The sequence below is a fragment of the Thermobia domestica genome, chromosome 3 (assembly GCF_964235325.1).
Source record: "Thermobia domestica chromosome 3, izTheDome1.hap1.1, whole genome shotgun sequence".
Classification (NCBI taxonomy): domain Eukaryota; kingdom Metazoa; phylum Arthropoda; class Insecta; order Zygentoma; family Lepismatidae; genus Thermobia; species Thermobia domestica.
In genome coordinates this window covers 344,262,891-344,286,455 of record NC_137456.1, presented here as the reverse complement: position 1 = coordinate 344,286,455, position 23,565 = coordinate 344,262,891, and the positions used below count along the sequence as shown (strand labels likewise).

Here is a 23,565-nt window from a genome sequence, read left to right as displayed (position 1 = left end):
CCTTTTTTTTCAAACAACCACTATCAATGTACGTTTATACACTATTTATATACAAAACCTCTACACTCATGTTATTGGACACGAGATAAATCGAATATATAGTATGTGCTGTAAGCCATGAATGATGGCGTTAATCCGAAAAGAAGAAAAAAAGCAAGAAAATTGCATGCACGCAGTTAAACAAAATTATTTAATTATATAAACTATGCATTATTTTAGAATGGAAGGTCTTTCTTCGATCTTTCGGGCTTCAAATTTTTCTATGACTTTATTGAAATCTGAAGTGCTGCTCGCCAAGTTTCTCTGAATAGAAAGCATCGCTACCGCAAATATTTTCCGCTTTATTTTCTTTAGGGTCCAGAAACACCTCTCTCCTCCGACAATATGCATTTTGTTAGCATTTCTTTGTATAAATATACGGTATAAAAAGTCCATTTTCAGAAACCACGTATTTTTGTCTGTAAAGAAGCATGAAATCTAAGATGTTTTCCTTCGAAAATGGAAAAAAAAATAATAATAAAGTAGTTTAACATTCCAGCAAATTAGGCTAAAGAAGACAGATGAGTATTGGAAGTGAATGATTTTATATTAATTTATGCTCTCCGCCGGAAATCCAACACGGAATCATGTGCACGAAGGACACAGAGCTAGGAATTAGACCCGTAGTAAGACATTTTCTTCTTGGAGACTCGATTGACCCCCCTTCCTCCCCAGAATAGGATTTTTTTAAAAAATAAATCTTATCCCAAGAATTTTCACCTTTGTATTATAAATGTTAAATAAAATCTATTGACTTCGAACGACCGGCCCCCAAACTTTCAGCCTGGATCCGTCCCTGCTACCACCAGACTTATATTTGTTCTTTGCGAGTTTATGTTTTGTGAATAACTTCTTTCTTCCACGCGTCTGTATCTTCCTCACCCTATCAACTGAGTCAAGCGCTGCTAAGCGGAGGAATTCGTAACTATTACAGAAGCTGACCAGTTGCGGAAAAAATGCAACCGTAAGGGACCAATACGGGAAGATAGGAGCGTTGCAAGAATAAATCCACTTCCCCATGTTAAGAGATAGGAGCTCGCTGCCATATGCTCAATGTTACTGCTTCCAGTGGCAACGTTCGCTGCCACTGGAAAGGTAAATCTCTCTCTTTCTTTTCGTTTTTTAATTGACTTTTTTCAGAAATGCATCAATACTGTTTTGCGCTCAAGAGCAAAGGTTTATTTTTTACTGATACACTACTTTAACACTTAAAAATATTTTTAGTATTTAAAAAAATATCCGGTTGCACAACCATGCAACATATAGTACCAGCCGCCACTGCTATTTTCAACACATTTTTGTTTCTGCATTTCTGTTTCTGCATAAATCAAACGAAACTAGAGGCGGGTACTTACTAAAGAACAGAAAACGCAAATTTCTTTTGTGATACTTAAGTGATCCAGGTTATCAAAGCGGAGTAGGGCAGGACATACTTGTGGACTAGAGTACTGTGTCTATTACATTTTCAAAAGTTCAAAGGAAAATATTAGAGAATATCTTCGTGGATAAAATTCCCATCAACTCGTGCTAAGCAGCAGACAACAATACATAAATAGCGCCAGCACTACAATTTTTCGTTTGCTTTAGGAGTCATCGATTGCAAGTATGTGGAAATTAAACGGCCTCATGAACACGGGGATGAGTACGTAAATCGTAGAGAGCGTTACACTTGGAATGTTCAAGCCACTTGTAATTATGACGAGGAATTCACGAGTGTGGATGTTTCTTGGCCAGGTTCTATGCACGATTCGCGAATATGGATGAATTAAATTGTTCGCATGGTCATAGCAGGAAACAGATCAGAAGCCTTGCTTTGGTCGAAGCGAGACGGTATGCGGTGGTATGCCATACCGCCTCTGGTTTTCAGTGATAAAGGCGTACCGTCTTTGGTTTTCCAATGATTAAAACATACAGTCACTTTAAAGTAGATGCTAGATACCTTTAATAAATCCATTTTATACACAGTAGTTGAAGAGTAGCTTTGCACGTAAAAGGTTTTATTACTTATGTTGAAAAGTTAACAACTCCGACATCTACCCTACTTATTGTTTTTAAAATTAGATGCCTTCAAAGAAGTCACCTAATTTATATTCCGATATGCCATATTGAATTTTTTCTTTGGTATGTATGTATGTATCTTCTTGCCGTAATGCATATAAATGCCGTGTTTTGAGGATGGGCAGGTTTAGGAGTTGTCTGCTGTGGGAGCGGACCTTCCGGGTGTTTCGAACACCTCCAGTCGAGCGAGAGAAAGGGAGTTTTCCTGCAGAAAATTATTAATCTCCTCATTCGGTTTTTCAGCATTTTCGTGTATAATTCTCTAAAAATACACCATAAGGGGACAATTTTTCAGAAAGTTGGAGTGGATCAAAATATCTTCATGCACCCCCCCCCCGCGTTACTACAGAGAAGCTCTTCAATGGTTTTTATTTATACGAAAGTTGAGAGTGTGCTTATGAAACAGAGCTTGCTCGCCTTACTCATGAGCAAAGTGAGCAGGGCAAGACTCCGTTTTATTCAGAAGATCCATACACCACGCGTTAGATGTTCACATTCTCTCACGCTGATACACAGTCAGTTGTCATGTAGTATTGCCATATCTTACCAATCTCATACATTGCCATACAAGCTATTAGAACTAAGTGTGTGGCAATGAGTTAAAATTACTTTTCAGAATAAATTTTCTATTAATAGTGCGGATTCACGTGTAGCAAATTAAATTGAAGAATTTGAATGATATAAGAAATATAATTGAGGATAGGAGAGGAAAATAGCATCCCCCTGGGATTTTTTTCTGTCTTCCAGCCAGAGATAAAAGTTTTCCAGAGAGGGATTTCCTCCCTCCCTGGCCGTAATTCTCACCCTGATACAATCTGTCAGTCGTTCCCACTGGTACAGTAGGTTAGACACGCGTCTTTGTTGTGCTAGGTTATGGGTTTAACTCCTTGCACGACAGCTTTGAAATTTGAACGCATTGCGGTAGTTCGAATTATAGATAAATCTTTAGGTCTATGTCTCATGTATCCTCTGTACTTGAATACTAAAATAAGCCAAGCCGAATACCAACACCGGCTCGCAACAGTAGACAGGTCATTATTTTAAAATAGATTTTGGAAAAATGAGTTTAAGTGAACTATCAGAATTCACTTTATTAACGACAGGTATTATGTTTGAATTAAACTACCAGCACATTGTGGTTTCTATTTTCCCATCTGCTGAGTTTGACAAGGGGAGGCATAGAGTGGCATCTACAATATCTAGACCTATACCCTATTCCGTACAAAAATATGCTTCTTATTTTACGTTCTTAAAGCTTCTATACGTTTATACCTTTAAAAAAATAATCGCGGAAACTGAATAAGAAGTAAACCTATTGATTAATCGGGTTGAAATTTCCTTTGCGCCAAGGCTTTTAGAGACGAGACATACTGATAAAATATTAATGAATAATTGTAATTAGTGTTGAACACGAGACGAATCGAGACACAACTTTTCTTCTCTCGTAAATGTTTAGAAGTCTTGTCTCGATTTTTGAAGGTCCGTTTCTCTAGTCGTCTCGAATCTCGAGAAATTTCTAGTGTTGTCTCGAAAATGTCTGTGCTACGAACATTTCTTAATAATAATAATAATTATTATTATTATTAATATTATTACTATAGATTGATTACAATACCATTTCTACCAATAGTATTCTGTAATCGTATAATACGTTTTAAAGGGAAATAATCGTTTTATGTGCTCTGTCAGGTCATGGATGATTAATGCTGTGCCGCGAGCGGAAAAGCATTGCAGAACATATCAGTAGAAAATGAAACTCACTGATAAACTAATAATTGATGTTTCTTTGGAAGATACCACGTTCCTATTAAATGGTCAGATTCTTTTGTCTGGAATTTCACTAGTAAATAAGTTATTATCTTCTTACTAATAAATTGGCTTAAAAATGAAGGTACTTAATGTTAATAGGAATTTATTGGGAAACAAGAAGATTCAGCTACAGGCATGCAGAATGATATTGTAATTGTTTAACAGGTGATAGAATAACATTACTGTGCAACTTACAGCACATATCTTTAAAGCACTGCAATAATTTTATAGACAATTATTAACTTGAAATTATCTATCTACTAGTAGCCATAAGGGAAACTGAAATCAGTAGACGAACAGCAGGTGTGTAATGCTCATTCTTCTCAATACCGAGAATAAAGAAGTCGTGAAGGAAAACTCAAAATTAATAAATTCAAGCAATTATAGTTTTAAGTTTGTAACCGAAAGATGACTGAAGCTAAAACGGGCTTAGAATTTCAAGTAATGTTTTGGATCACCAATCTTTCAGTACCAACCTTTCCCTTAAGTATCATGCTGCACGCGGAAAGTAACTTATTCCTTCAACTTTATCTAATGAATAGAAGTCAAGAACTGTTTCTATTTCAAGACGTCGACTAGCTAGCTTCATCCCGGAACTCACTAGCTAATGTAGTCAGTCATCTCGAACCAACTCCACATGAATCAAGTTGAACTCCACCAACTCGCTTCTTTCATAAAAAAAAAACCTGCGTCCCACGCACTAGCTCGGAGGTGGGGGAGAGACTGCTGTTTTCCTTCTCCCCCAGTGCTACGTCACTCTGACGTCATCAGTACCGGCTTCAGTAGAGTTGTGTTTGGCTTTTACTTGGCTGGTTCCTGCATCTATGAATTGGAATTTCATTAATAGAAACAATTTTCTTTTCGCTACTTTTTTTTGTAGCATGAGTAATATCTTCTATATTGGTCTTACAATTATTGTTTCGTTTAAGTTTCCATTGCTCTGTGGTCGGTAGTATGAGAACTGCAAGTGGTCTGAAGCACACTTCGGCTGAGAGAAATTACATTAAAAATCGGAACCTGATAGAAATTTTGCTTTCGTCTTCCAACCTTCTCCTTCCTTCCATTCATCTGAGGTCCAGGATCTGTATTTTGAGAAGATGCCTGACCCGAAGACTATCAAAAACGTTTGTAACATAATGTAATACATTATATTGCGTTATGTTTCATTAATCAAAATGACATGGAAATTGAAATTTCAGATTAAAAACATTACTTTCTACTTGCTTTATTAATTACGTTAAGTGAGATTACAAAGAGTAATACTAACATTAAGAACTGTATTATCAGTAATAAAGATTTCTTTACACAAATAATAAACACATTTGGGTTTTTGTCAGTGATATTACATATTTTATACTATCTTTAAATTCTCTATGGATTGCAATGTAGGAATTAAACGTTTCAATGCCTGTCTTACATTTGAAAACCGCTATCTTGCAGTGAAACCTAACTAAAGCGTTTTTCACAGTCCTTTGCACCTTTCAAAAACAAACCGCGTAACTTGATGTTGTATCACTGCGCGCACGACTATTTGCTGATTGGTGGAGAGGAAATTGTTTCGTCTGTTTCCCGCAATATTTCTGCTGCAGCACGTGCATGTATTTCTGCTACTGCAATGTGCCTTACTCGTCTCACTCTCACACCATTGCCGTGATATAGGGCAAAATACCCAATACTATATAATCACCCCTCCTTTAAGAGCAACTGAACATTGTTATTTTTCTCCAAATTGTAATTATAGATGAATTTACAATGATTTATGTCAAATTATCAACTGAACGATAAGGAGATGGCGCTGGTATGTAACAGCAAGCATATTTATCATTATGGGAGATTATTTATTTTTCATCTATTACCTAACTCATTAAGCATATCCATGAAAAACAGATGGAACTTTTCCCACTTTAGTTCAATTTATTGATGTGCTTTGTTAACATGCGAATGTACAAATACTAACTTCAGTACTACAAAGTAAGTAAATAAATATTCTATGAGAACATGGAAATTAGCTATTATAGGTCTTAATTGTTTTCAAGTGAATTGAACAACGTTGATATCGTTTGATAAAGTATTTGCTTTTCTTCTGCACTTACGGGTATGCCTTGTTTATGCTTAACTGAATAACTCGGAGCAGCAAGTAAACTGCTGGCTTCCTTGGGCGACATCTTTAAATTGTGGCGCGCACTTCTTGTGTTTTGTCATTTGTTGTAACAGTTTTTTTCTTACAAATTCGATTTTGGTTCAAGATTTCGATACCATATAGGTACATACTTTGAGTCGAAACTTAAATGTTCTTACTGTGCCTTAACAACACATGAATTACCATAATACATTGCATTTGTTTGGTACTATTTGCTCATGGAAGAATAAACTGTTATTAGTCTCATTTTCAATGTTGCTAACTCATAGTTATTTTTCAGTTTTTCACAAAGAATGGTGGTCAAACAGTTGTCATTTCATGAAAATGGGCTAAGAAAATGAAAAGGAGAAATCAAGTGAACTTGCGGTTTTTATTGAAGATAATAGTTTCCTTATAGTATTTCAGATCTTTGTTTGACCTTTCATTAGAGATGAGGAAATAGTCAATTAAAAAAGAGAGAGGGGGGAGAGAGTGTGTGTGAGGGGGATAGAGAGAAGTTAAAGAGGATAAGACCTGTTTTAGTGATTCATTACGAAGTAATAAGAGGCTAATTTTTTCAGTTATAATTTGTATATCGCCTTTTAAAAATGCGATCAGAATGAATGATCATTTAAAAGATACACAAACCGAATATTCGGTGCCAGAAATGAAATAATGTACAAAGGAATCTTCAACATTTAAGAATTTTTATAATATTGGATAGGAATGTTCATAACTTTTGAGTCTTATTTTTTTCTGTCTGCAGTGAAATTAAGAGGAGGTACTATGTGCATGTTAAATAATATGTCTTTGTTCCTATGTAGAATCTAAAAAGTTTCTTGGAATTTGTTGAATAAGATGTCAAAAGAGTCTTCATACTCTCATGACTGATATTAGTTTATGGAGTAACTTTTCTGTTAGATATCAAATGAAAGGATAAGTCATGAGGATTCAAAATATCTTTTATAGGTATTTTATTACAAATTCTCTATTCAGTAAATAAGTAAACTCTGTAGTTTTCAAGTTCTTGCAGAATGAACAATTGCTTGTTCCAAACACTTGCTCGCCTATAATGAAAACGTACAAGGAGCTCAATTTTGAAATGAAATGAAATGAAATTTTTCGAGTTTTACGTCCCACGATTATGCAGGCTAGCAGGAGCGTCATTTAGATTTCGCTTGAGGGGGGCAAGAGCGCCACTGACATAAGACTTTCTCGTCTTGTACTAGTATATTAGTAGACAATCGATTAAAGTATCGACAATCGATTCCTCAAACTCTTCATGAAATGTTGGAATGAAGAAAGTGGGAGGAAACAGAATGACCCAGAGGAAACCCTCGCACACGGTGTTTGTCTACCACAAGGTTCACTTGGCGCGAACTGGGATCGAACCAGGGACCCCATGTGCCAGAGGTGAACGCTCTACCACTGAGCTACCGCGGCCTCCCAAGAGCTCAATTTTAAATAGAAGTCGTGAGTACAACTGCACATGTTCCTAGATCTGATAATTAACTCCTTTGTGGGTATATGATCCGCGTACTCGTCGTCAGGCGGGAGACCCGTGTTCGATTTCCGGAGGAAGTTCTTGTAGTTCGGATCACTCGTTCGGCTGTAGGTCCAAATCTTATAGAACCTTGTTGTTGAAGGGGACTATAAACTTTAATCCATCCACCCAACCATAGATCTGCTAGTAGGAACACTAAGTCATCATGTAATAGTGGCTCTGAATCCTAACATTTTAGGTAGAGTCTCAGCTAGAGGAAACGTTAGGAGTGGGGATAGTAAGTTTTAGTTGTAATTTACACTGGTAGAAGAAATTCAACGTTCTGATGCGTGTATGCGTTTATATAGTAGTTCAAAGATTCAGGAGAGCAGTGCGTACGCCACTGCAAAAGAGAGAAAATGGTTCCTGATTCTCTTATCACAAGCCCTTGCCATTTTATTTTTAATCTCATTGTTTTTCCCCCTTCAGTTTGTTTATTTATTTCTTAGCACAAAATTGCATATGTCATTTTTTGTTTAATTAGTTGGCAACATTTGTGCACTGCAGTCTGCATTGTTTACAAGGGGTGCAAAGCTTCGTGAAAATCAGATTAGTGTAGCAGATTTCAGCAGCGATTGTGCCTTTAGCGATGAAAGCATAAAACTTGGCGGAGACGTAGTTTACATAAAACTAAATATGATAGGGAGCGAAAAATATATGCCCAGTAACGACCTCTTGCGGCCATCTTAAAATGTGCCACCGACAGTAACTTTCTTCTATTCAGTTTTAGCATTATGGTTTCGATTTTAAAAATGTACTATGATATTCTGATGTTTACAAGGTTGTGCATTTTGTTGTTCTTCGGTTGTTAGTTTCCAAGATAGTGTTCGAAACCTTTGAAACAATATGGGAAATCAACCTGAAAGAAGATACAAATTCAACAATAGCTTCTTTTCTGGTGGTTTCAGCGCGTTGACTTTCATTATATAAAAAAACAAGAACATTGAAATGATTACAGGGATGTATATTTTATTGCTGTGCGATGAGTGATTCCCGAGATATTGTTAAAAATTAGAAACGTACTTGAAAGCTAAGCAACTGAGAAAAAAGAAAATTCATAGATGTCAGGAGTTGTAAGTGACATAATTTGGAATGTTTCTATGTGGGCTACACATTAAGGATCGTAGTTACATTTATGTTTGAACACAATCAATTTTAACAATTTCTCCACGCGTAGCGTAGTTGCTAACGCTTTCGACTTCGGTGCGAGCGGTCCTATGTTCGATTCCTGGTCCGGACACTCGGTCGTAAAAATGTAGAAACTTTTTGAGGCCAGTCATCGTAGAATGAGGTTTTCTTGAGTTTTCCTCATTCACACTAAGCAAATGCCGAGGTGGTACGTAACATATAGGTCCCAGGCCGCTTCCTTCCTCCCCTTTTCCTGGATAGTGTGCTCACCGAGGCACTTCATCTCTCAAACGTGACGGATAAAATGGCCACAGATGCCGAAAGCCCAGAAATCTAATTCCTAATACTAATCCTTTAACAATTTCTCTGATGCTGGTTTTTAACTGCAGAACAACGTGATAAACCTGAGACTATTTATCACAAGCCTTCGCGTGAACCTCCTTTGCCAGTAGGGCTTGAACTGTGTCCACACAGTCATATACGTAAGCGTCAAATAGTCAGTATGATGTTTGATTTGGTACTTGGTGTTTCATACGACCGTGTTATTGAGCTGTCCAGCTGTATTGCAGAGTATCTTTGCCAGCAGTTTGAAAACAATAATATTGTGTGTTCCCCAAATTTAGTGAAGGGAGTGTTCACGGTAGCTACACTAGACAACATAGGCAGTAACTTTTCTGCTTCAACAGCCAAATCGTCATTCCATGGAACAAATATATTACCCACAATGAAGGAAATTCTAAGTCTTCTGGACTTCTATACAAGAGAGCAGCCCTGGCTAATATCCCGACAGCAATTAACAGTCCCAATAGTATAAGGTTTTCAAGCGAGCGATCTCTCAAATTTAGTAACAGCGAAGAAGGAAGAAGAGGAATGGATAAATAACGTTAATGAGCTGGTTAGAGACGAAAGTACCAATAATGAGCCTGTTTCCTGGTTTGCATATGCGAAGAACAACCTTATTAAAGTGTCTTGTATAGGTGCTCTCCTACCACTTCTGAAATAACCACCTAATTCTGCTGCAGTTATTTAAGATGTTCTAACAATTGTTTCAAAGTAATTCTCTATTCTCTGCCCTGATCAAGCACCTGTCATAACATTTGATCAACCTCTTTTTGTTCTGGGCAAAATTTGTGATAATTCTTGGAGACCTACACATTGAACAAGCATTCTTGGAACTTATTGAATAGCTTGAAGGGTAGGGAGCTTGATGATCAGTTGGCAACATCTGGAACATCCGAAACGTTCCTAGATGCATCTCATATTACGAAAACAAGAAAGGTTCATCAGATCACTGCTTGTGTTTTGAATGTACTGCTACATGAAGCATACACTGAAGGTACTGAAATCAGTGGCATCGAGATTACTCTATCCGAGTGGTGCAACATCCACAGAAAACAAAGTCCATTATTTCAGTACTAGTACACAACACTGCACCTTCAGTTACTTCTCAATATGTTTGTGATCACTACGTTCAGGTGATTTTCTGTTGTATTGTGACTGTTTGACTCAGATGTGTCCGTATTTTTTTTCTTTGCAATGGACCGGATTTATTATGCAAGATGGCTTCCCGTTCATTTGAGAGATATGGCTACATTAAAGTACACGCACCCAGCGCTTGTTACCCGATTCAGCAAGGGTAATTTTGTCACCTATAAGACGAGACATCGCTTTTCTACTATTGCAATTGATCAAGCACATAAGCAATACAATGCAATTGTTAAAGGAGACAATGGCGCAATAGGACTTACAGAAAATCCGTCTGCATTCCGCCAATGGTCTATATGTGGACCAGAGGTTGCACAACTTGTACCAGAGTTCCAGGAAATGATTATTCATTCATCGTCCAGTTCCCACCTTCACCACGATAAACATTTTGGTGTTTTGGTGTTCAGCAGCATTTCATGGAACACATGAAAAAGGTTCTAAATATGTTTCAGGACCTGTGAAACCCTTACAGCGATGAATCAGATTTGGTGAACACTGTCACGAAGCAAATTGCCGATGATCAAATAAAGAAGAATGTTATCTCAATTGATGTTCCTCTAGATCACTTGCAACAGTATATAAATAATAGATAAAAGAGCCAGTTCTACAGCCGTTGAAAAAGCTCAAACTCTCTTTAATGAGCACACCACCAACAAAGTCATCAAAACTGAAGAGTACTTTATCTTGAATACGCTATGAGGCGAAATTATTTTCACGTCTGTATATAGGATGCGAAGCTCGAGGCGGTGATTTGAACGAGTTCTTTCGACATGAAAACCATACCTGGCCCTCTTCTCTTGGAGAGTATGGTGAATATCGTTACACAAGAAAGAGTGACATAGTAGCATGTGTGGAGCAACTTGTTTCAGAGCATAGTATGAACGATGAAATAAATATAGAATTACTTCATGGAGCTGTCATTGTTCACTTCATACACCAACGGAAGGAACGTAAAACTTTCAAGATTATCCGGATAGATGTGTAATTCCATATGATAAGACATATTTTCGTACAGCTGGCAGGGTAGGTATTATTTGGGACTGCTGCTAAATGTATTCGTTAAAAATAGTTACAAGCCAACGAAAGGGTGTTGGCATTCGTACAAGAGTTACCAAATATTCCTTTACCTAGAAAGTGGGGCGGATTTCTACAGCCATCTCACAACAAGGAAGACCTATTCTTTTTCTTCAGTTCATTTATAGCAAGTATATCACTTGACAATGGAATAGTAAGTTCAGTAAGAACAGTATTTTTCTAGTAGGTTTCTAATTTCTGACAATATCTCGAGAACCACTCGTCGTACAGGAATAAAATATACATCCCTGCAATCAATAAAATGCTTTTTTATGTAGTGAAAGTCGTTACACTAAAACCACCAGAAAAGAAGCTATTGTTGAATTTGCATCTTTTTCAGATTTATTTCCGATATTGTTTCAAAGTTATCCGACAATATCTCAAAAACTAATAATCGAGGAACTACAAATGCACATCCTTGTAATCATCAGAGTATCCTAGTACATTTTTATAATAGAAGCCATAATACTAAAACCAAAAGTAAAGTTACTGTCGGTTTTTTTAAAATTTATATGCATGGCACATTTTAAAATGGCTGCCAGAAGTCGTTACTTGGCATATATTTTTTGCTCCTTGTCATATTAGTACTTAGTTTTATGTAAGCTATGTTTCCACCTAATTTCATGTTTTCATCACTGAAAGCACAATTCTTGCATTTATTTACCGAAATCTGCTGTACTAAACGTACGTTTATGCTTTTTGTTGTTGAAATGATAAGTATCTAAATTAATGATGAGCATGTAAATCAAACGTTTCATTCTCGACGAAGGTAAGAATAACAATAATAATGTTAATATTAATAATAACACCTAATCAGAAAGTAATGCTTGCTATTGTTAGAAACTCTTTCTTTGGACAATGGTAAATCTTACTGACTTATTAACATTGAACGTTCTACAATTCGGGTTCTTATACTACATACAGGCATACATTCATATTTGAAAATTCTGTGTGAGTCTTACTTTCTACTGAATATGGAAGCGTTGTGTTATTACAAACTATTCTTTTGATTTTTAGCAATTATAAGGCACAATTTTGAGCAAAATTTTATATACCCCAGAAAATTTGATTAGAAGGAGCATGACCGTATGTTTAATACCCGTAATAATTTACTGCTTAATATTAAGCATACCCCATCCTTATTCGGCTTTTGTGTAATATGAAGTCGTTAATGCAAATATCTATACTTACGTGACGTCCAATTATTATCCTTATTAAAAAGATTAAAGATAGATGTAACTGAAGAATTGATACTCATGATAACATCTGAATAACTTAGCGAGATATTGCTGCCAGACCTATTTTGAAAGAAATCAATTCCTTCATAGGAAGATGTACTTCTTTTCAATCGAAAGAGAAACTTTTAGTTTACCAGATCTTCAGTTGTCAAAGAGAACAAGAAGGAAAATGTGTTTTAGAAGGCACTGGTCAACAAGTGTATGTTAATCTCGCATCAAAGTTATCAAATAGTTAGAAGAGGCTGATAGTGGTGGGTTGTTATTAAATTGGAGAAAACTAGAATCGTTATACCAGTAATGATACCACTAAGAAATATACTACGAATTCAAAAATTGATCCATAGGTCTGTAATCAATTCAGTTCAAATTGGTTTGAATCAGCTAATGGAAGTAAACTTAGTGAATAACTACTGCTATTTCCAGTTCACATGGAAAATATAAAATAAACGAAAAACTAAAATACATTAGGTTCTAAACTAGGAAATGAAAATGCTGTATGAAAAGGTGAAATGAATCTCAATTTTTAACGAGGATTGGGCAGTTTATTGCTTCTCTTAACCCGTCAACGCCCAGTGTCACTTACAGGTGACACTATTTTAAGGCATCTTGTTGTTCACCAATGGTCCACCAGAGGATCTTAGGGAACCACAGTAGCACTAGCTACTTACCTATGTATGTTGCATCACCACACACAAGATTTCGAAGTCGACGTATTGTACAGCGGTGGACACTTCTAAATGGTACAGCCATATGGAGATTTACGGCTAAGGTGTACCATTTAGAAGTGTCCACCGCTGTACAAGGAAGAGGACGGCATTAAAGTAGTGTCACTTGTAGGTGACACTGGACATTGACGGGTTAAGAAGTAGAGTACACTATTAAATATGGAAAAGGGTAGTCCAGAAAATAAGTCTTACAAAAAACAAAAGATTAGGCCATAAGAGAAACTCTAGTTTCGATTTATTGGCTAACACGATTATACCGTAAATTAAAGGACTATATGAAAATCATAACATCCTTGGAGGTCAATACGAAATATTCGTAAGAGAATCTTACCTGTTATCATAGAAAACTAAAAAAAAAAAAAAAAACCGAATCTTAAACAATACATATAAGTACATATTTACTGGACGATCCTCCATTGCTTGTACGCATTTTAGGAGAAAATTAAAAAATCTATTACTAGGGTTTTAGAACTTAGAGCAGAAATCCTTTCAAGAATTGAGAAAACATTTAGCAGAAAAGAACATATTTGAATAGGATCAACTTCTTACGTAGAAACGATACACGAAATGAGGAAATATCCAATAGTTTAACATACTTAAAAGTGTACAATACCCATATAATTAGTTCCATCAGTGGTTTAACGAGCATATGCTGAACTTATATAAAAAATTTCAGACAGAAAAATAGACGATAATTTATTTGAATACTTTAGAACCACCCCCTGTCTTCGTTTGAGCGTAATTTAAAATTGAGAAAATACATAAATTAAGAATATGAAATTTAAAAACGAACACGAACTGCTTATAAAAGTAAAAATAACGTCATATATAATTTTTTTTCCTAACCATTCTTGGTAAGTAACATATTTCTAACACTAGACATACAGAAATATTTGTACTTCCATCATTTTGCCACATACTTTTTTACTTAAGCAGACCTTGTAATTCGGGGATTTGTCGTCTGCTTTACTAAAATACATTGCGGAAGAAATTTACATTACAAACTACTAATTCTTTCTTTGCTGGCATGAGTTAAGGTGGTTTAACAAAGGGTGCTTTTGAGTAAATCCCTTTCCACACTCATTGCAGGTATAAGGTTTCACAGCAGCATGTGTCAACATGTGGCATGTTAGATAATACTTTAAAGTAAACCCTTTTCCACATATTTTGCAACAATGAGGTTTCAAACCAGTGTGGATTAACATGTGGTTTGCTAAACTTGATTTTTGACTGAAAGCTTTTCCACATTTCTTACAAGCATGAGGCCTTTCACCAGTATGGATTAACACATGAATTGCCAGGTTTGACCTTACAGAGAATCCCTTACCACAGTATTTGCATTTATGCGGTTTTTCATCGCTGTGCGTGATAGTATGGTTAGCTAAAGATGACTTTTGAGTGAATCCTTTACCACACGTCGAGCAGATATGAGGTTTCTCACCTGTATGCACAAAAATATGTTTTACTAAATTTGATTTAATGGTGAATTTTTTTTCACAGTGGTGACAAATATAATGTTTTTCACCAGAGTGTGTTAAAATGTGCTTTGCTAAAATTGATGATTCGCTAAAAGCATTTCCACATTGGTGGCAAGTATGGGCATTTTCTCCTGTGTGTTTAAGCATGTGCTTAAGTAAGCTTGACTTTAGTGTGAATTTATTCCCACATTCTTGGCATGTATGATATCTATCACATTTATGCATCAACATATGATTTGCTAAATGAGATTTCTCAGAAAACCTTTTTTGACACTCATTACAAACATATGATTTTTCAACATAAGTATGCGTTAATATATGTTTCATTAAGCTCGATTTAGTGCTGAATCCTTTACCACATTCCCTGCAAATATTAAACTTCTCACCAGTATGTGTTGAAATATGAGCTGCTATGTCAGCTTTGGTACAAAATGCCTTTCCACAATACTCACAATTATAACGTTTTTGAACAGTATGTGTTATTTGGTGGGTTTTTAGAGTTGACTTTTGACTGAATGCCTTTCCACACTCATCGCAGGAAAACTCTTTACTATACGTGTGAATGAACATGTGACTCCTCAAACTAGTTTTTCTTCTAAAATTTCCACCACATATGTCGCATACATATGGTTTCTTGTTTGTATGTGTAATTACATGCTGAGTTAAGGTTTTTTTTAGTTTGAAACGCATACCACAGTCCTTGCATTCATGAGACTTTTCCCCTGTATGTATTAATAAGTGCGTTTGTAAAGTTGATTTTAGTTTGAATGCAGACCCACATTCCGCACAGGTATAAGTTTTATCTTGTCTATGTAAAAACATGTGCTTCACTAAACTTGCTTTCTGAAAATAAATCTTCGGACAGTACTGACAGGCGTGAGATTCTAGTACTGTATGTCGTAACATGTGGTTTGCTAAGGTAGACTTACTACGGAACCGCTTTCCACATTCCATACAATTGTGAATTACTTGATGAGTGTGTATTAAGACATCAGGTTCTAATATTGACTTTTTATTCAATCTTTTTTGACACGACTGACAAGTATGTCCCTTTAGAACATCTTGTCCATTTTTATTGGTCGCTACAACTGATTTTTGTTTGAATGTCTTTCCACACTTCTCGCATGTGTAAGCTTTCGAACGGTTGTGACTCGTTATATGACTTACTAAATGTGATTTAGTTCTGAAGTTTTTCCCACACTCCTGACAAATGTATGATCTTTCACCTGTATGTATTAGTACGTGCTGAACTAAATGTGATCTTACTCTGAATCGGTTACCACACTCCTTACAAGAATGGGGTTTTTCACCTGTATGTATTAATATGTGAGTTTCTAAGGTCGATTTAAGACTGAATTCGTTTCCACACTCCTCACAACTATAAGGTTTAATACCTCTATGTACAGACATGTGTTTCGCCATACTTGATTTGTGAGTGAATCCTTTTCCACACGTTACACAACTATAAGGTTTACCTACTGCATGTATTAACATGTGATTAACCAAACTAGATTTTAGAATATACTTCTTGCCGCACTCTTGGCATACATGGGCTTTCCCACCTGTGTGTATCAACATGTGGTTTGCTAAAGTTGATGTTAGAGAAAATCCCATTCCGCACTCGGTGCAAGTATGAAATTTTTCACTTGTGTGCATGAAATTGTGTTCAGTTAAGCTTGAATTGGCACTTAAGCCCTCACTTTCACAGGAAAATATTTTATTTTGTGAAATAAAAGTATCCTCAGCTGCATATTGACTATTCTGGTTCAACCTGAAATGAAAATTAGATACATCGGACAACTGCAAAGTGCAAACATACGCAAGTTACAAGCGAGCGATCATACTTAACCTTGTGAACTTCTTCAATAAGCATTGGTATTTCTTCTGCTGAAATTAGTAACTTAAAATCTGTTGTAGAAATTGCGGTAATAAAGAAACCGAATATTTTACTTTTGAAAGAATTCAAGTGTTTACAAGATGAAGTAATCTCATTTAAAATAATAACCAGGGATGCATTGCATGATTTGCGACATCTGTGCATATCCTTGAAGCACACTTGCATTTATGGAGAGTAAGTATCCTCTCATGAACTTTGTCTTGAGCTTAGAGAAAAGGAAAAACTCAGATGTTGTTAAGGTTCGAGTGTATTATGGTAAATTTAAAATAGCCACCCTACGCTCAGTAAATTGGCGTACAGACGAATTTTCAGACGTTACTTTTCTGAGACAAAGAGAAAATACTAATTATTATTTTCCAGAACTATGGACTTATCAATCAATATTTGTGCATGCAGAAGAAAAATTATATTTTTTTCTAAATATGAAAGCGCTTTCATTAAACTCGGCAATATACTATTGCTTCTAAAACATACTCTTAATTTTACGCGAGTCTAGAATGACCTTATAACACTAATCCTTTTTTTTATGTAAAATAGGAAAAATACGGGGCATTTGCTCTTTTGCTAATATTTTCCATCCCCATTTCATCTTATACTCCCCCATTATCCTTTTCTTTTCTATGCTAATGATCTGAGACGAAAAGCAAAAGGTTTAGAATCTTCACTTTACTATATTTTATTAGATGTGTAAATCGAGGTTTCTCTGTGAAAGCTTTATTATGATGAAACAGAATTGAGCGCTGTTTCTTTTCGCTGTGAATGAATAATTACTTTATTCAGCAATCATCTATTGACTGAGGTTCCCTACCACAACGCACTATGGGCTTGCCTCCCCTTTCTTCCTCTCGAGGTTTGTCAAACTCGCAAATGACTATGATACTCTTTTCTATTCACTTGCGTCTTCAGAAGACAATTTTCGATGTAACTAAAAGACTCTCTTTCAATGAAAAGAGGTTGCCAAAGGCCCCCTACAACATGAATTCTCCGGCGAGATTTATGCCCATAAAACAACTTCTACAGAAACACTTTCTTCGGACACTGTAAATTCGCTAGCTAAACTGAGGTACAAAGGGCCCTCTTTAAATTTTGCCCCGAATTTTCACACTTGTGGCTTTCATTATCAATGAAAATAAATTGGCTGCCAGTGTCGTAGAATAAATAAACTTCTCAGTATATATGCTTTTGCTGGTAGCTCTGTCTTCCAGCCTTGAAAACCAATTTCTTCTTGCTGCGAAGAAAAGGGAGTTGTCTGCCTATCTGTCCTTTGTTTTTTCCTTCTATTTTATAAGTGGAAACCCTATTGGTTTCTTTTTACGAAGAAAACCGTTAGGTCTTCCAAAATAGCATGCCCATGGGCTGTTTTTCTTTTATTTCTAGATACAGGAAGTGCAAAATGAGTCAAAAGTTTTTCATTCTTAAAACAGCAGGAACCCTGATAAAAATGTATTAATTTCCGTCTCAGCTAGAAAATCTGCGCCTAATACGGTATCTACAGACTAGTCACTCGAAACATAGAACCTATGTGTAAATTTCTTCTTCTTTATTAAATGAAAGGAAAAATAGTAAGTTTTGGAATCGTTGGTTCTGTCACTAATACGTCCTTATTATCTCAGCTTGTGCGCCCTTTTTAATTTATCTATTCATTGTCTTTTCATCGACCAAGCATAAAAATATTTACCTCCCCATAGATGTGCCCAAAAAGATATGGTGGAAAGTTATTTCCTTTAGTCAGTTTCCTCGAAAATTTTATGGGAGTTGCGTAAGTCTTGTGGTTTATCGGTAGTTCTAACTCAGAGACCAATTTCCTCTTGTTTACTGCTAATACTTGGAAATTTTCTGCCTTTCCGGTGTTATGCTGTTTTTACATAACTATAATTTATCAACAAAAGCGCTTGGATTTACAACTGGTATTTTTGTAATTCTCTCAAATTGAGAAATTCTACTTCATGAAGATACTGTTGATACTTCGGATGAGGATGAGTCTTACTGTCTTTGCTATCTGCTCTACTTTCGAGGGATCTTCTCAAAGCAGAGAAAAGAAATACCATTTCCCTTATAAACTTAGACTTGCTGATTTTTTCTCTATCTTATTTTCGTCATTAAAACTAAAATGTTCTTATAATAAACAGTTATGAAACGAGGCGAAATCTGCGAAACTAGCTTTGAAACTATACCATTTCTTAGCGACCTTGTAAGGAGATCTGAAATTACTTTCTCTAGCACTCGTCCGTCGAAAAGCTCTTACTTTTAGCGTAGTTCTATCAATTTTCGAGAAAGTCGAAGATATTTTCGAATAAATCTTCCGAAAACTTGGGGAGAGTAAATTTCCTCAAAACTTCTGCAAGTACAGCCTCCTATATTGCTCCTCGGCTGATTTCTTCTATAAGTTTCCTAATTTCCTGTACAAAATTTTCCGCATTAATTTTTACATCTAGAAAATAAAAGTGAGGTGTTTACATTGGAATTTTATTAGTTATTATTAAATATATTTCTCTAATTCAGCTTTATGAATTTTAGACTGGAGAACAGGAGAACTTTAATTCGTACTCGAAAAGCTTAAAATATTCTGCTCAAGTTCCAAAATAATTTATGGAGCGGACAAGGAGCTGTGATATCCACTCAAATTCGGCACGTAGAACGGCCTGCAGTTGACGAAGAATATAGAAAGTCAAGTCGCGTATGGTTGCCACATGGATGTTGTACCATTTTTTCACCAAAACAACTGCAAGTTATTGTAGAGACAAAGGTGGTGGGTTGTGGGCTCGCACCTCGGTCTCCGAAACTGACCACAAGGACTCAATGATACTAAGGTCTGGCGATTGAAGAGGCCATGTTACGTGTGACGCTTTATCTTCGTGCTCATTAAACCAGTCCTGGACGATGCGAGCTGTACGAAGAGGTGCTCAGTCATCCTCAAACTCGGTATTACCATCTGGGAACAAAATTTGCAACATAGGATTCAGTTAGTCACTCAAAAATGTTACGTAGCTCTTGGCAGTAACACGTCCGTGCAGGGTGACGATGGGTCCGGCAAAATAACACGATATAGCTGCCTGAAACATCACTCAACCACCGCCACGCTTTGCACTCGGTAACAGTCTCTATCGTACGTTTGCGCTAACGTTATAGACATGCAAACTCGGCCAGTAGTTGGAACCAATGTAAAGGAAGACTCATCCGACCAGATGACAGTCTTTCATTGCTCTGTTGTCCAGTTTCTATGGGCGTTGCACCACTGTCTTTGTATAGGAGCATGGTCAACAATTACCGAGTGTTTTGGAAATGGCAGATCTGTTCCAAATACCCTGCTTCTGAAGATCTCTTTTGACCGTTTTAACATTCATAGGTTTTGTAAGTATTGTATTCAGCTGTGTAACTTTTGGCGCCGTGGTGATCTGCTTGGTCACAATCGTAACCAATGTGCGTCTATCTCAGTCACGCCACACAGATTTGCATCTACGCTGGTGCTTCGCGGATACCGTTTTTCCGGAATATTCGTAGGCAGTCATGATCTTTCAGACTGTCACTCTTCATACACCAAACATTTCCGCTACTTTCGTTACGGAAACTCCCAGCACACCCACGCACACAATTTGCCCCCTTTGAAACCGTCAGCTCAGATATGATACATGACAACCTGCATGGACCAGCCGCTGAACTGTAACTGTTCGGTTGGCCAAGCTATATATCTCACAGGATGTGGTGGTAACGACAGCGTCACATTAAATTTAAACACAAAACGTGTTTGAAAAGAAATGAAATGAAATCTTTGTTTTACGTCCCACGTTTATGCCGGTTAGGCTAAAGGAGACGGTGATGATGAGGGATGAATGAAATGGTGGAATGAAGAAAGTGGAAGGAAACGGGAGAACCCCGAGAAAACCCACGCACACGGTGTTTGTCCACCACAAAGTTCACTTGGCGGGGGCTGGGATCGAACCCGGGACCCCAAGCACCAGAGTTGAACGCTCTACCACTGAGCCACCGCGGCCCCCAAAACGTGTTTGAAATCACTACCTATTTTATACCAGGTGTTTCCATATTTTTTTACCGTTTTCTGTACACCTTGACGTGGAATCTAAAAAACAGGAACTCTCACACAGATTCAACACTGAGACTCTCGCGCCAGTGCAAGCTATTCAAAAGAGAACTCTGATATTAATCAATTAAATAACTCTGACTTATGGAACCCGTATGGTCAATGCTGCGTTCACAAAAGCCCTCCACTAACTTGTGCGCTTAGCCAACTGGATCCAGTTTCTTCTATGTATTCCTGTTTCACCGAGATGTATCTTACTATTCTCTTCCTATCTGTGCCTATGTCTTCGTAATGGACGTTTCCCGATAGGATTTCCAGTCAAAATGTTGAGCGTTCCTACTTTTCTCCATTCTTGCTACGTGAATTGCCCTGCTGAACCTCCTCGACTTGATGACCTTAACAATGTTTAGGAAACCGCATAAGTTATGGAGTTCCTCATTATGAAGTATCCAACTTCCCCTATTTCCGTTCCTCTTGGGTCCGAATATTCATTTCAGGCTTTTTCTCTCAAATACCTTCAATCTGCGTTCTTTACTCAAAATAAGCGAACATGTTTCACAACCGTACAGGACAACAGACATGGCTATCGTTTTATTTAGTTTAAGCTTAACATTTCTCGACGGAATTTGCGACGACAAAATATTTTGAACTGAACAATAACACGAATTCCTTGCTTTTAGTTGATATTTAGGTTTTTGGTGAATACTATTCTGATCTGTTAATATGGATCCTAGATATTTGAAAGTATCCATCTTGTCGAAAGTATTATTTGATATATTGATACACTCATAATTTGCAGTATTACAATCTCGGTAAACTTCCATGTATTTAGTTTTCTATGCATTTACTTATAAATCAATGTCTACTGCAAACGTTTAACAAAGCTTCTGTATTTCTTTCTATTGTTGTCGTATCATCCTCTATTGAATTTACATCATCAACGTAAGCCATTACCTGCTGAAAACCATTAAGCTAAAGGCCCTGGTTACTATCTTTGATATTCCTTATAGCGCATACGAGAACAAAGTTGAATAATAATGGCGACAACGAATCTCCTTGTTTCAGGCAAACTCTGATATACATATTACTTATAATATACCAATTGGTACACAGGTTATGAACAGTTATTGCGTTAGAAATGTGAATAATACGATTTAGTGTAGTTCTTGCCTTAAAAGCACTTTATATATATATATATATATATATATATATATATATATATATAAATTGGCCACTGTGTAACTTGTCCAGTTTTCAGTGGAAATACTGATGGACAGTATAGACAAGTTTCCCTTTATGTACATATATTTATATACGGAATTAAAATGCAAATATTCAAGATACCTATAAACTATCTATAACATAACTGTAGCAAATCTCTCCACGTAGTATCTAGTACCAAACTATTAGTTTACCCTACAGGATTTTATTATTCTAGACCTCTGAACATGCGTTGTGCATAAGTATCAACGGTATTACATATTTTTGCTACTTTACAGAAAAAAGGAACAAAACAAGTTTCTAGGTAATTTAGCTTTTTTCTTTTTTTAAATGTGGTTAGCATGCTGTAGTAGCTATACTCAACCAATGAAAATGATGCTTTGCAATAAAGGAAATTGTGAGCGCATATATGTAACATGAAATAAATATTCGTCTTATGTTCCACACATTTATGGAAAGTAGCTGTAACCTCGACGAGTGGTAAATGTAATCGTATATTCTCTTGAAATAGAAAGTTGCGCTGTACGTTCCATCTGTACTTGGACAGTTATCAAACTATACAAAAGTGACAAACTATCAATAATGACACGTCAACAGAAAGCTTTCAAGCTGTTGGCCGGGGTTCATTCTACCCTTCCTTACCCACCATCAACAATTCTTCCGGATATGATTTATTTGTGTATGATAGTGAAGTTACTTTGGTGAATTACTTACGGCTAATTCGAAGAACTAGCACCGGACAATAGTACCTCGACATTTGTTAACTAACCAAGTACTTTGGCATCAGCAACGATATCCGAATTCTTCAACTCTATTAAGATTCTATAATTGCGAGAGCATCATGTCATTACAGTTACGAAAATCTATTGCTGTAATGTTATATAGGAAAAAGAAATCAACACACATCTTAAACATTATCAACAAATATGCCTTTTTAAGCAGTATTGCAAACTCTGGAACGGTTTGAAACATCAAGTTGCTGCGAACGGCAAAATGATACTCTTGTCTATTGAAAACCATATAAGTACTAGATGTGACACTTATCTAACAACTGTCCCGAAATAAAAGACTTCGAAAAAAATAAAATTTTTGAAACCCTGAAACTTTGTTCCTACTTATTGGAAAGTCATATCATTATCAGTCAACAGCAAGGAATTTAGATATATATCGCCCGTTCGTCTCAGTTGTGTTGTCACTCTGTTAGGGGCTTTCAAATTTGGAATGTTTTAATACTACACACTTAAAAAAAATTATTATTAATTTGCAAAACTGATTATTAAATGGTCTCGTTCAACATATAGATTCAAAATATATATAACAACTTGATGCAGGTTCATTTAAAAAAAACATATATGAACTTGAGAACAGAAGTTGATAATATTGCGGAATATGTCAAACCATTAACCCTGTCGATAACATTGTGTAACAAATCAGCGTTTTTATTTATCAGTTTAGAAGCTACACGGTAGTATCACATAAAAAAGTCCGTCTCAGTTCGTTGTTACGAATAAACTGAAAATATTTTCAATTTAATTTAAAATACTTTAGTTTGCCAACCTGTAAAATTGCAGCAAATATACATATCAGATTTCCTCATTCTCTTGTCGTTATATAATATAAAATTACGGGTTTACCGCGCCTAAGAAAATGAATAGAGAAATAGATTATTTTATATTTAAAGTGTTAAAGAGGCAGATGTATATATATGAGGC

At 36.2% G+C, this 23,565-nt stretch overlaps 1 protein-coding gene across 10 annotated transcripts in view; it reads right to left on the bottom strand.

The window, feature by feature from the left end:
• Positions 1 to 13,279: 13,279 nt before the first annotated feature.
• Positions 13,280 to 23,565, bottom strand: part of LOC145681275 (uncharacterized) — a 31,328-nt gene continuing 21,042 nt past the window's right edge. For all 10 annotated transcript variants that reach the window (XM_081752870.1, XM_081752867.1, XM_081752871.1 and 7 more), the window contains one exon: positions 13,280 to 16,467. In XM_081752870.1, coding sequence (XP_081608996.1) covers positions 14,226 to 16,467 — 2,242 coding nt within the window. In that variant the 3' untranslated portion in view covers positions 13,280 to 14,225. The remainder of the gene's footprint in view (positions 16,468 to 23,565) is intronic.